This window comes from Lepisosteus platostomus, chromosome 11 (assembly GCF_059453375.1).
Source record: "Lepisosteus platostomus isolate fLepPlt1 chromosome 11, fLepPlt1.hap1, whole genome shotgun sequence".
Lineage (NCBI taxonomy): Eukaryota > Metazoa > Chordata > Actinopteri > Semionotiformes > Lepisosteidae > Lepisosteus > Lepisosteus platostomus.
Genome location: NC_142621.1, coordinates 33,234,970 through 33,249,372, shown reverse-complemented (window position 1 = coordinate 33,249,372; position 14,403 = coordinate 33,234,970). Strand labels below are relative to the sequence as shown.

General features: G+C 46.2%; 1 protein-coding gene across 3 annotated transcripts in view; it reads right to left on the bottom strand.

The window, feature by feature from the left end:
- ipo13b (importin 13b) overlaps positions 1–14,403 on the bottom strand; it is a 46,957-nt gene that overhangs the window by 20,183 nt on the left and 12,371 nt on the right. For all 3 annotated transcript variants that reach the window (XR_015925364.1, XM_088599291.1, XM_088599293.1), the window contains exons 3-7: positions 12,667–13,119; positions 11,602–11,759; positions 5,187–5,327; positions 3,942–4,083; positions 276–442 (exon numbers count right to left, since the gene is read on the bottom strand). Coding sequence is in view for 2 of the 3 variants with exons in the window: in XM_088599291.1 (XP_088455417.1) it covers positions 276–442; positions 3,942–4,083; positions 5,187–5,327; positions 11,602–11,759; positions 12,667–13,119 (1,061 nt within the window). In the remaining variant the exon portion in view is untranslated. The remainder of the gene's footprint in view (positions 1–275; positions 443–3,941; positions 4,084–5,186; positions 5,328–11,601; positions 11,760–12,666; positions 13,120–14,403) is intronic.

Sequence of the window (14,403 nt, the reverse complement as noted above, 5' to 3'; positions counted from 1 at the left end):
CCTAATGCAAGAAATTGTAAAGGGTTAATAAAGTGATGATGATGATTATTATTGTTATTATTATTGTTATTATTATTGTTATTATTATTGTTATTATTATTGTTATTATTATTATTATTATTAACCCTAGAGATCCACTTAGAACTCACTCTGCAACATTCAATCCACACTTTTCCACCTTAAAGCCCCATATAACTCAATCCTGCTCTGCTCTCCACCAAATACACTCCACACAGATACCAAGGCGTTTATCCCAGGGCCCTGTCCTGTCTCACCTGTAGATCCTGAATTGCTCCTTCTCATCTGAGGACCAAGAGCTGTATTCCTCGTCACTGGGGAACTGAGCCTTGTGCAACAACACGTCCACCAGCTGGAAGTAAACTGGCCTGTACACCTGCAGGTACACGGCCTGTTTCTCTGCTTCAAAGGACATGATGTCATCCTGAGAGAGAGGGCAAGCAGGGAACAGGAGACAGAAAGAGAGTGACAGTGAATAAGAGAGGAGTACACCACCTGCTGTTCTCTATAGAGGACTGTGCTGATTAGCTGTTCCAGAAAATAACTCATCTGGACAACGAGCAGGGCTGGTGTGAGACGCAACAACAGATATTTAAGTTGCATTCAAGACAATCCAAGGGAAGATCAGAGAGGAACCTGTACATCTTTGAACTAAAAAATGTGCTTCAGAATGTGTACAACACTAATGCAGTGATGCCAGTTCAAAGAGCTTCAAGAAGCAGTAAATATTTTTTTAAACGTTTATTGATTAAAGTACCAACAGAAATTGATCGAACACAATACACTTACAAAAGCATGGTCTACGCTTTCTGAGCCCTTGAGCTGCACAGTGAAGGCAGCCCCCCGGTGTGAGAGAGGGAGGGGGGCACAGTGAAGGCCGACTCAGGGGAACAGCTGCAGGTGGGCTGCAAACTTCTATCAGCCTTGATGTGCTACAGCCTGGTACTCATGGGATTACTGGCAACTGCTCCCCTGTCAGCTCCTCATAGTGAAGCAAGCTCTGTCCTCCCAGATAAGACATAAAGCCCCCACTCGCTCTTGCCTTACCCTTTAACAGAGTTAGCCTGTTTACAATCATGTCTTCGTGGTTTTTTTTTCCCCTCGTGTAAAAAAATAAGCTTTAAAATATCCCTTTGGGGCATCTAAAGACAAATGAGTCATAATTACAGGAATGGGAAAAAGCACCCTAGGAAATAACTAAAGGGACCCACAGATTTACTCTGAATGTGAGCATTGATGTCCAGAAATATTGCTGCCCTTTCTACTGTCAGCACAATCTGCCCGGGTACGTGGTGAATGGTGAGTCAATGGGACATGTTTGAGAATCTTCCTGCCCAGGACCTTGGGATGATTCAAGTGAGACACGCCAAACTATTGCCTCTCATCAGCAGCATTTTTTGAGGATGTTTTAACTACTGCAGAATCTAAATGACACCTGCTCTGACACACAAAACACGGGGACAGCTGATGCAATAGCTCTCTGCTCCAGTAACGAGTTGCATATTGGGAAGACTGCTGTCAGGTGAGCCTAGATGAATGACCTATGGGTGGAATGCCAGACAATTGAAATGCTTGGCAATGCTACATTTATAAGACAAACAATGTAAGATGCAGAAAATATCCCAAAACTGCATCTCGCAAAGCCCGAAATGCTCCGAAATAGAAACCTTAATTGTTTCTATGCCTCTAAGAGGCCTCTGAAACACAAAATCCTCATTCAGCAGCTAGATCACAGCTGTCGCCACAGTCGAGTGAGCCTCTTAGCCAGTGGCACATTGCATTAAGATCCCAACTGCCACCAGAATGAGACAGTCGCCGCTATGGAACAGGAAGGGCTACAGGCAGCAAGACTAACTTCTGCTCCTTTAAGACAAACATCCTCACTTTCGAGCTCCACCACCTGACTTCAAAACCAGAGGTCTTATACAAAACAAAGCAAGGGTTATGCTCCGTCTCTATCTTCAAAGCCCCAGTCTGAATTACTTCAGCAGGCTGCATGCATTTTTTTCATTTCAGATTTGCCGTGCATTGCATAATTAGCTCTTTTCAGCATTTATTTAGCAGAAGCACAGACAGACAAAATCCTTTTAAAATTTTCTTTGGTTTAAGAATAAATCTGACACCAGTTGATTGCACTGCTGATCGCTGCAGGGAGATGATCTTTGCAACCTGACAACTTTCAATTAACAGCTACTTCAGTTTCAATTAACAGCTGGTTTCAGTTCTGAAAGTACTACAGCCTAGAGTCTCTTCATTTGTGTCAGATTACAAGATTATTCGTCTTTCTGTCACATCAGAACCAAAGATGTGCAAAAACTGTGTATAAATATTACTTGAACTGTTCAAAAGCACATCTTGAATGATCACAAGTCTGAGTTATGATTATATCCTCTGCAAGTCACTCGTTTTTAAATAATATAGGATGTTACTAATTTGTCCGCATATGAATTATTCAGAACCTTGAGAGACAAATACAAAACTCACTTGGAAAAAAAAAAAGAAATTCTTAATTTTCTAATGTAGGATTTATTTATTGGCCCCAAACTTATGCAAAACCTTGCAATCAAAGGCGCAATTATCACAACTGCATAAGTGGAAAAGGCAAAGAGCTCATAAAAACTGAACTCAATGCATAGGTTTACCCTAGTCAGGCCCTCGACTCCTCCTAGAATACTAAATCTGAATAATTATTTTATGGAGCTCTACTAATCAGCTCCCACAGGATTTTCACCATCCCACCAGCAAGCAGATATGTCAAGGCAGTGGAGACACACACTATATCATCAACATTTTTACCCACGTTTGTGGTCAAAACATGTAAAAATATCACGCGCTGCAAACCAGCTACCCTGTACTATGAGCCTGCTCACGGGATCGAGATAAATCCATCAGGCTAATCTTGACATCGGTGTACTGCTCCAAAAACACCAAAATGGACACCAGATACAGATACGGGCCTCAACATAAGATGCACTGAAGAGCAACATTTTGAAAAATCCACAGACAGGGCTGCTCTTTAGCACAGCAGGAAACTGCGGAGGGTGCCTGACAGTGCCTGCCTATTATCTCAGCTGCAAAGGTCATGCTATTTTTAAACCCGTGCGCAAGGAGACAGAGATGTGTGCTGCCAAGGCCAGCCTGTTCTCTCTCTCAAAGACAGGGAAACCACGGTACAGGAGATACAGGAAGGAGATAAAGGACTTGCATATTACACAGGATCTACAATTAGGATAAAATGTCTATTATAGGAATTATAAATCCTACAGATTGGGTACAAAATATTCACTTTAAGGTGATGTTCACTGTAGCAGTTTGGTACAGTAAAGTAACAGTAGGGCACACGTAAATATGGCTATTTAACAATGATCACAAAGAGGAAAAATAATTCAAGTATTCAAAACCTCAATGACACTGGCAAAATCAACCCAGCAAACTACTTCAGAAGCAAACAAGAGGGTTAAGGTGGAAACCATGGGGAAGTGTCTTTAGAATTGGAAAACAGGAGGCATTCTCTTTATCCAAATGGTTATGGGAGTCTGGAACAAGCTACCCAGCCATGTTGTTGAAACTGATACCCTGGCTTCTTTAAAACTTTTGAGCCAAGGTGTGGCCAGCCAGCCCGATCACTTTGTGCTGCAGGGGAAGGGCAAGATCACCATCTAGCTGGAGTTGCAGATGAGAGCGAATACCTCCAGCTGCTTCCGGAAGGTTCCCAGCTTCAACACAACCCGGCTTAATAATAATAGGGTGTTTATTCCGGAAAAGAGGAGATGCATAAAATGATGACTTTTGAACTGTTGTACAAAACTGCAGTGAATAAAAGAACAGAAAAATCAAAAAGAAGGTGTGCAGCACTTAGATGGCTTGGTCTGAAGTTTACAGGGTGCAGTAATGGCCTGGAATTCCCAGGACACAATGCCTACCTGCAGGGTGTACCAGAAAGTGAGAGTGAGGGAGCTGGTGGTCTCATTGACGGGGTAGTGTCCTGGGATTCCTGTGCAGAACATGATCATGTTGACAAGAGCCAGAAACCCCTGCCACTGCTCCACCTGCTCCAGCAACGCCCTGCAACACAGTCACAGTCACAGCACAGTGCAGTATGTGGTGTACAAAAGAGCAGATGTGCAGTACAGTAGCCAGTAGAGTAGCAGTGTCTAGGGTATAACAGCAGGATATATACAGCACAGTGTAGCGTGTTGGCAGCGTTCAGCACTGTGTAATCATTACAATGCAGAGCTGTATCAGGTGTGCAGCGTTCAGCACTGTGTAATCAGTACAATGTAGAGCTGTACCAGGTGTGCAGCGTTCAGCACGGTGTAATCAGTACAATGTAGAGCTGTACCAGGTGTGCAGCGTTCAGCACGGTGTAATCAGTACAATGTAGAGCTGTACCAGGTGTGCAGCCTTCAGCACTGTGTGTAATCAGTGCAGTGTACTGCCGTACCGGGTGTGCAGTGCTCAGTATTGCGTGTGATCAGTGCTATGTAGAGCTGCCTCAGGTGTGCAGCGTTCAGCACTGTGTAATCAGTACAATACAGAGCTGTATCAGGTGTGCTGCGTTCAGCACTGTGTAATCAATACAATGCAGAGCTGTATCAGGTGTGCAGCGTTCAGCACTGTGTAATCAGTACAATGTAGAGCTGTACCAGGTGTGCAGCGTTCAGCACGGTGTAATCAGTACAATGTAGAGCTGTACCAGGTGTGCAGCGTTCAGCACGGTGTAATCAGTACAATGTAGAGCTGTACCAGGTGTGCAGCCTTCAGCACTGTGTGTAATCAGTGCAGTGTACTGCCGTACCGGGTGTGCAGTGCTCAGTATTGCGTGTGATCAGTGCTATGTAGAGCTGCCTCAGGTGTGCAGCGTTCAGCACTGTGTAATCAGTACAATACAGAGCTGTATCAGGTGTGCTGCGTTCAGCACTGTGTAATCAGTACAATGCAGAGCTGTATCAGGTGTGCTGCGTTCAGCACTGTGTAATCAGTACAATGTAGAGCTGTATCAGGTGTGCAGTATTCAGCACTGTGTAATCAGTACAATGTAGAGCTGTATCAGGTGTGCAGTGTTCAGCACTGTGTAATCAGTGCAATGTACTGCAGTATCCAGTGTGCAGTGTTCAGCACTGTGTGTAATCAGTGCTATGTAGAGCTGCCTCAGGCGTGCAGTGTACCTGGAGTGATTCTCTCCCAGTGCCACAGCGATACGGCAGATGCCATGTGAGGTCTCCATGTCTCCGCTCTGCACCGCCTGCCTCAGCTGCTCCTGCAGCTGCAGCACCTGCGGGACCAGCTTCAGCAAGGTGTTCACATACCTGCACACAATGGAAGACTGAGATCAGCACAGTTTAATCACAACTGTCCCACAGTTTAGAAGTCTTGCTACGGCACAACCATAATGCAGTAAAGGTAAAGGACTTGCTTGGAAGCAGAGGGCCATACCAGCAGTGACCCAGCATCTGCCCAAGTGTTTACAGAGTTCGCACCTACAGATGCAATGCTTTTCAAGCTTTCATTACAAAGTTAACCACTGTGCCAAAAATCTTTTGAACTATGGGGAATTGAGATCGAGCAACAATTCAAGCTCATTCTTTCTGAATCATCCCCTGCCACCTCTCTCCCACCCTCATCATCCTCTATCTTCCATACTGGCTGATCTACAATGGAGATCCCACGTTGCAGCAGTTTCAAAGGCGGACTGTGGTCACCGAGGCCCCCCTCTTTCAGAGCGTGTCCCTTCCTCCCACACCTCCTGAGCCTTTGTACAACACTGGATCCTCCTGCCAGCTCTCCCAGCCCTCCCTGACGCGCGGGACAGAGGCAGGCCCTCTCCCCTGCTTCCCCCCGCTGAACCAGATTCAATTAAAAACCGAGACAGGCGCCTCTCCTCAGGTTCCCTGCACAAATTAAAGCTGTCATCTCGAAAACGAGAAGGGCTCCAGACTGCCCAATTACAGGCTCTTCGCCTGACATGCAAATAGAATAACAGTGGCAAAAATTAAAGAAACTGAAGCTGAAAAAGATGCCCCCTGACAGTCCATCAGCCTTCTCTCTCCCCCATCACTTTCAGACTCCACAAGCTTTATTGGCATGACCGATGAATTACACTGTTGACAGAGCAATAACAACTGGAAGACGTTTCCAACAAAGACACTTATTACTGTGCCAATCTACCCCCCCAGCTCTTTCTCCGTGTCAAAACTCGTTCATTTCCACATCTCTTCTCCCAGGTGGCGGAGCCTTCCCGCTCTGCACTCAGAGCAGTGGGGCAGCGGTGACGCAGGCGGGCCATCAAGCGAAGGTGAGCGTGGACACAGTCCTCCCGCAGAGAAGCCAGACCCTAAAGCCGCGGTTGCCCTTTGACACAGGCTTAACTGAACAGGACATCAAGTAGATAAGAGATAGAAAGCAAAGCAGATTATGCAATAGATCTTCCAATATTTTCCACTGTTACAGTTTCAGACTCTTAAATAGCTAACTCGGTTGCTCTTTTTTTGAACGTCAGGTGCTTGTTCTGCTTTTGTGGTCTATATCAGAGGCTTAGGAGTATGAAAGCTGCTATTTTACCTTTACAAACTTTCCCTCTATGTGTTGAAATCACTGGCTATATTATCACCGGGGGGGGGGAAATGGTTTTTACAGCAGCAGTGTTGGTGTACAGACAAAGAAAGAAAAAAAAACCAAGAGGAAAGGCAATACACATACATATTTGCATAGGAGGTCAATTGTTAAGTAACGATATGGCTACAGGTATGAATGAGAACTTAAATCTGTTGGTCTTGGTGTTGGGGAGTCGGTATCGGCGTTATGGGAGTAACTGGAAATGATTAAACAAGGGGTGGCGCTTAGCAATGCAATTGACGACACATTTTGTCAATACAGAACAGAAGACCAGAAGACAACGGAGGAGAGGAACCAAAAACTCCTTAGTAAGGAGAGAAAAAACCTCGAGGGGCCCAAGGTCAACTGGCTGCCCAACCCCTTTGGGCATGCTAACAGTATATAATTAAAAAAAGGAAATGATGAGGAAGGACTGATGGAACAAAATCAACAATGAATCATCGACCTTAAAATGCTTAAGCTTTCTTAAGAAAAAAAGACGCTGTTGGCCTTTTCTGAGGATCAGGTCAGTATTGGCTTCAAAATTAAGCTTGGAGTCCAGAACAATCCCCAATTATATGCCAGTCTACATAGCAATGTCAAATCTTACGCATAAACTCTTAATTTACTGTTGGTATTTAATAACAGCGGTAGCAATACAGAAGCTAAGCTTCGGCTTTCAGTTTCCAGGCAGTCCTATCCTGTCCTCTCTCAAGGTCAGAGTCACAGAGTCCCCTCATCTGACCAGACACTGTCTGCTGCAGTCACATTCGCTGGCTGACTAACCTGCTTTCACCCGCCTCCCCATTCCTTCTTGCTTTATCGTTTTATATTCAATTGATTTGCCCTTTTCTGCCCTTGTTCAGTACCAGTGTCTTCTAATAAATGACAAAAAAAGAGTGACAAAAGGGTAATGATTTGGCCAGGACTTTTGGCCAAAACCTTATTTCCTGTATTGCGCAGATTTTATTTCCTTGAACGAAGCACAAATTTTCAGAGACCATGTGGAGTAGAACAATTTTAAAAAGGGCACGAGAGGGCTTTCAGCTTGGAGAACAATCAAGGGGCACAGAGACACTTACTGCACACAATAGCTACAACACACAAAAGACAATATGAAAGACAAAAGCCAAAGCACAGGCAAGAGATACAGGCAGCTACCTTAAATACAGCATATCTCCCCCTCCCTGCTTTCAACCCTGCAATTAGACACTATCGCTCTGCGCCGAAAGCTGGGCGGAAAAGACAGAGAGGCAAGGAGAGAGCGAGAACGCGTTGCCTGGCAACAGGATGCGAGTGGTCCAATGGCATCCTTGCAGGAGACTTGATTGTTATTAGTTTAAACAGAGAGAGTGACAGAGAAGGGGACAGAGAAAGACGTCGACAAACGCGTTCTTTTTATTTTAAATTGGAACAAAACGGTTCACCACAAGTCAAAAACAATCATGAGATTTAAAGATGCACAAAACCCTATTTTTTAGGCCACAAATCTCCTCTTACCACAACAAAACTACACCCAATCACCCAATATTTAAACCTCCAGTTTTCCTTCATTCAGCGCTCACCTGTTGTTAACGGACCACATCCAGACATGCACAGGTCATTGGAGAATTCCGATAAATGTACTTCTAAAACGCAACAGCAGGACATCCCTCGCTTTACGAACGCCAGTAAGCCAAAAATTCTTACATCAAAAATGAATTCCCATATGTTTGTATAAATCTCTTCAATATCAAATCTGATATAGCGTTGCTTTATGTTAACTACCGCTCGTCAAAGCCTAGTTCACTTAACAGACCAATTTCCATATGTTAAAAGTTGTTTATATTGTGCAGTACTTGTGGTATTTAAAGTAGTAAACAAAACTTACTAAACACACTAAAACGCATTCCTTCACCTACAATAGTAGGATCTTTTTGTTTTGTTTGTGACGAAGGAATTTTGTTCATTATTGCAAAAACTTGTTCATTTTTCAAACAATGGGTACAAATTTGCACACCTTGTTGTAGCGGGGATTCATAAATGGGATTCTGGGAAATGAAGGGATGCCTGTACTGTCACAATAGCCTGGTTCTCACACGCTGTCGGCAGGAAGAACTGGCTCTACATCAGAGCGGTTTTGAACAATTGTCAGATTACATGCGCGACTATGTTCCAAATCAATATTACACATCTGACACTTTGGAAACGAAAGCTGCTTAATATTATTGCATTCTGCTATAAAACACTGTGAATCCATGTGACACTATACTGTAGTTTCAACAAAGCCAGATAATTTGAAACATACTGGATGATTCTTAACTCCCACACGGGGATCTCACACACTTGGACAGCCTGTTCTCTGGCCTGGTACAAATCCAGAGGCACATGAACCAGAAAGCCTGTGTCCTCACCCGCTAACCGAGATCTGTTTGACTAAATGTGATACGACCGCCAAAAAACACGCACTCTAAACATCCATTCAGCATGGATGATTCTGTCTGCTGAGATTCAAAACAAAGTAGTAAAATCAGAAAAAAAAATTGGCTTTTGCTTCTCCCAAAAAATCTCAATAGAAACAGAGGCCTGTCTTAGAGTGAAGAAACGTGTGACAAAACACTAAGCATAAAACAAAAAGCATAAAACAGCATTATCTGGGAGTGAGGCCTCATGGAAGAACTATTGGAAAACTGCAAAAAAAAAGACCAACAGGATCTAAGAAACTACAAACGGGAGGAAGCTGTCTGCCCCATCTTGGTCACTGAGTACTTAGATCTAGTCGTTCTAGGGATAATGACATGGAAGGGCAGTTTGTTCCAGAGCTTGTGCAAGGATGTGCCTCTTACTTTCAGTCCTTCGTGCACTTCTCTGAAATACTCTCAATTTCCACCTGTGCCCCTGGAGGCTGGCTCCAGCGTGGAGCCTGAACGAGCTGATCTTGACCATACCTCACGGATACAGCAATCAGATGGCCACGCACATCTGTAACTGCAACACCTGCAGCTGTGCCGCACGCTCTGAGTCAGCACCGCGCAGACCGCTGGCCGACGAGACACAAAGGCCACCGAACGGCCGTAAAATAAAAATAACCTCCTCGCACGGCACAGCACTAACTCGCTGCAGGAATTAAATGCAGGTTTCGCCCCTCATCCTCCCACGATGCTCAAACCTCAAAATGGCGCAGCGGGAAGACTGTGAGACAGATTTCCTGGGATTTTATTTTGCCGTTGTCCCATGGAAAAGCAGTGTTGATGTATAGGCATGCCTACGAATGAAAGCCTCATGCTTTAAGCTTTGCTCCCCCTAAAACGTCAGACCTCAGAGGTCTGTGATTCCGGTGAAGGATTCATCTGCTTCCCCAGGGTCCTGACAGTTCCTACCTGCGGACTAGCTCGCCGAGTAATCTGAACAAGCGGATCCACGCGCACACGCCTGCACAAACTTTGCGCGCACCGAGGTCTGCCACGGGTCTTGATCACACCCCCACAACAAAGCACCGAGCAACGCGGCCTCGCGCATCACGCAGAGCCGGACGGAAGCGCTCCGGCAGGAGGCCGGGACTCGCGTCAAGTTCTCAGGAAAGCTCTGGGGGGGGGGGGGGGGGTTGGGGGGCGCGACATCTGTTCCGGGCTGGTTTGGCTACGGCAGGGCTCTGCGTAACGTGAGGCAGTGCAGCCCCGATGTACGCAGGCGTTCACCCCCCCCTCCCAGTTTGCCATCCCCCGGGGAGCTCTGTGTTCACTGCGTCTGTACCAAGCAGAGCGTGAGACTCCGGCGCAGGGGGCGCCGTGCACCCCGTTGCCATGGAAACGCCGGCCAACCATGCGCTAACCCTCACGCCTGTCCCCCTCTGCCTCTGCCTTTCCCTCTGTCCTCTCGTCTGACCTCCTGCGGATCAGTGGCTCCGAGCCACTCGCGCTTTTTATTTCCCACTCCTCACTGTAAATATATATATATTAGCTCATCAATTATCCAGTGCTTTAAGGTTGGGTGGGGGGGGTTGCCAGACAATCAAAGTTCATATAAGGGCTGGCTTTTGCACATTATTTTAAAACCTTCCGTTTGGGGGATCTGCATGTTTGTTCGTATTTGGCATTCATACATAGCATTGCAGAATTGCCATGCTGAACAGTACACATTACTTGAGCCCGTTTAAGGTAAATTACAATATATTATATAACAGTACCCACTCAATGAGGAATAAAATATTGTAAATACTGTACGATATACATTCGCTAGATCAGGCCATGAACACCTGAAAATGGAGAAAGCGAAATTATAGGTCCCTTAATAAGCAATGACGTTTTATATATACTTAAGCTATGTATTCATTGTCAATATTTCTACATATACAAATGCAAAACTGATGGGCATCCTTGAGCACAAACATGGCACAATATGCGCTCTGCAACATAAAATGCAGCACCAGGCCCTCAGCACCTGACCATACGCGACGTCAAGAAGGAAGCAACATTTAACAGGGGCTGCAAGATCGTTCCTCAGGCTTGGAGGAGGAGAAGAGACGGCAGGATCTCCGAGTGCTCAGAGCCTCGCTTTGGAAACTGAAAGATTCCCAGAGCCTGCAGAGTGCCCACGGTGAGTTAGTGTGCGAGTGCGCAGGGTTATCAGTTCACGGGCAGTCAGGACAACTGCTCCAGCCTTGAAAGGTAAGCTGCAGTCACAGCAGTGCCACAGCCTCAGTCGGCATTTTCAAATCTTGCCTCAAAACTATGTTTTACATTCTCCCCCAGTTTTGAGATGAAAAGGCACTTTAGAAACTCAAAGTGGTTATAAGCGCTGAGGTCTTACTGGCTGAGCATCCCACAGCCCAACCCTTTTTTATTTTAAACCTGGTTATCCGTTTTAAAACCAACACTTGTTTCAGTCACATTTTTTATGCAGCTTTTTATCTCCATCTCTTTTACAAAAATAATCCCGTCTAATTAAAGATTTTCCGGTGGCACAGGAGGGGTTATGGGGGGGGATGTTAGTGCTAATCAGCGGCCTCACCTCTGGGAGTCGGGCTGGGAGATGGCGTTGACGATGGCCTCGACAGCGGTGTCGAACAGCTCGGGGTCACACAGCGCGGCGAAGCACTCCTGCAGCAAGCCCTCGCTCTCGTTCAGGGGCACGTCCAGCAGCACCCAGCTCGACAGGCACTTCAGCACCTGGCACAACACAGCACCCTTTCAGGGAAAGTGGTCGGGCTCCCGCAAGTAGCTGCTTGTGTTTATGATGGAACAAAAACCCCGATCTGGAATGATGCCGAAGCTTTTTTCCCTCCAGAGCACAAGTGCACTACATTTTCTTTAACTCCAGAATGCACTCGAGCTAATTTTTCAAAACCTCTAGTACATAAAAAATGTATATTTTCTTACTTCCTACATTTTCACCTTTAGAAGTTTCAAGTTACACTCAGAAAACCAGCAGCCATATGACCCTGCAGGTCACAAGAGGCATAACAGGCAGCCCACTGTAGCACAGCACTGTGAGCCTGGTCAGTACCTGGACGGGAGACCCCCCGGGAAAAAGTAAGGCAGGTGCTGGAAGAGGTGTTGGTGGGACTAGTAGGGGGTGTTCACCCTGCGGTCTGTGTGAGCCCCAATACCCCATTATAATGATAGAGACACTATAGTGTAAAAATGGTGCTGCCCTTTAGATGAGATGTGAAATCAAGGTCCTGACCCTCCGTGGTCATTAAAAATTCCAGGGTGTTTCTTGAAAAGAGTAGGGGTGTAACCTTGGTGTCCTGGCCAAAGTTCCCCCTGGCCTTTACCAGTAATGGCTTCCTAATAATCCCCCTCTATGAATTGGCTTCATCACTCTGTTCTCCTCCCCACTGAGAGCTGGTGTGTGGTGAGCGTTCTGGCGCACTATGGCTGCCGTCGCATCATCCAGGTGGGGCTGCACACTGGGGGTGATGGAGGGGAGTCCCCATTACCTGTAAAGCGCTTTGAGTGGAGTGCTCAGAAAAGTGCTATATAAGTGTAAGCAATTATTTTTATTTTTATTAGTTTTAGAAACCAGGGAAGGAAGAAACGGTTGCGAGAAGACCCCCCCCAGCCCCTGACGCACCTTGGCCTTGATGAAGCCGGGCGAGTCGGCCTGGCGCAGCAGCTGCTGCAGCAGCGGGAAGACGGCGGCCCACTCCTGCCCCAGCGCGCCGCGCACCTGCCCCTTGCGGAACTGCGGCAGCCGGCTGGTCTGGAACTCCTCGGGCAGCACGGTCAGCAGCTCCAGCAGCGCCAGGCAGCGCGCGCGCCCGTCCACGCCCGCGCCCTCCGCCTGGAACATGCGCACCATCTCGGACACGGCCGCCGGCCAGGCCTCCGGCATCATGTTGAGCGCCAGGGAGGCCAGCGCCACGCACAGCCGCGTCAGCACGATCTTGGGGCCCGAGGCGAAGCGCGTGATCTGCCCGAACAGCTGCGTCTTCAGCGTGTCGTACTGCTCGGCCGGGATGTCCCCCCAGTAGCGGGAGATCTTGGTGTGCAGGGCGCTGGCGCCAAAGTACTGGATCTCTTGAACCTTTATTGACAAACGCGATGAGAGTGAGACAACGGACAACCTCCGAAAAAACAGGGGGCGAGTCCCCCTGCAATGCACCCTGCTCTATTTCAGGATGTATCGTACAAACTGAAGCAGAAAGGCAACAGATTTCATTTTCACAAATGTGTCTACGCTAATTAACTCAAACCGTAACAAACTGAAGAAGATGCAGCAGCTGGCATTGGTCTTGTCTTGCAAAACCTGAAATGGATCAAAGTGCCCTGTACTACGACTTCCACCTGGTTCTCTAGGGTATCAGTTATTGATGCAAGCAGCACAATCAGGAACACTTGAGAAGAAAAAAAGGAAAATGAAAAAAGGAAAAAAAGGAAAATTTTCCTTTATCTTAATAAATAATTCTGGGATATGCTGGATATTGTCACTTTTTGGTTGGCTGCCGTGACTCAGCTACCTCTTGCGCAGACAAAAGCAACAGCAGACAAGATCCAAGACCATCCCTGCCCTTTTCTGTCTCACTGCTTCATTTACTGTTCAGTCAATCCCAAGTAATCAAACAGAACACAGGAACACAAACGAGGACTCAATACCAGTCAATGCTTTGACGATTTGCAATGCCAGTCAACAAACTGACATGCAACGCTTCTTGAAGCAGATAATCTCTGATCTTTCAAAACTTAATTTGATACAGAGAGAACTGCTAACAGAATAATCTTTAAAGAGCTTACTGCTAAAGTGAAACATTCTGCCACTTTTCTTGCCTCCAACTCACCACCCAAGCCTCCGATAGCTATTTTTCTTCCTTTATACCTGCATTTGCTCTGGCTAGATGTGCACCTTCAAACTTTCGGAAAAACAAGAAAAATCCGCAGAAAATGCCTTTTCAAGCCATTGTACTCTGCCGACCATAATCAATTGTCACACAATAAGTAGGCCGCTGGCGGCACAGCGTGATAATTTGGGATGTGATTTTAATGTTCTTTTAGAATTTTCAAAGGCTTGCAATGTTCTAAAAATACATTCCATGATGCAATTCCCTCCGCTAGAGTACGACAGTCCTTCAGAAGTCTCCAAAGCACACATCTAGTACTGGGAAATGTGCTTTATTGTTGAGTTGCTTCCCAATCCGGTCCTGAACCCCTCCCATCCCATTCCACCTTTTAAATCCAACCAGCTCCCAATCAGTAGATAAAACATCTACATGAATATACACGACGTGTAACACCCTAACTCGTCCACAGTATTAAAACACAAGATGTACACATGTACATGCGGTGGAGTTTTGATGATCAAGGTGCTGACTGG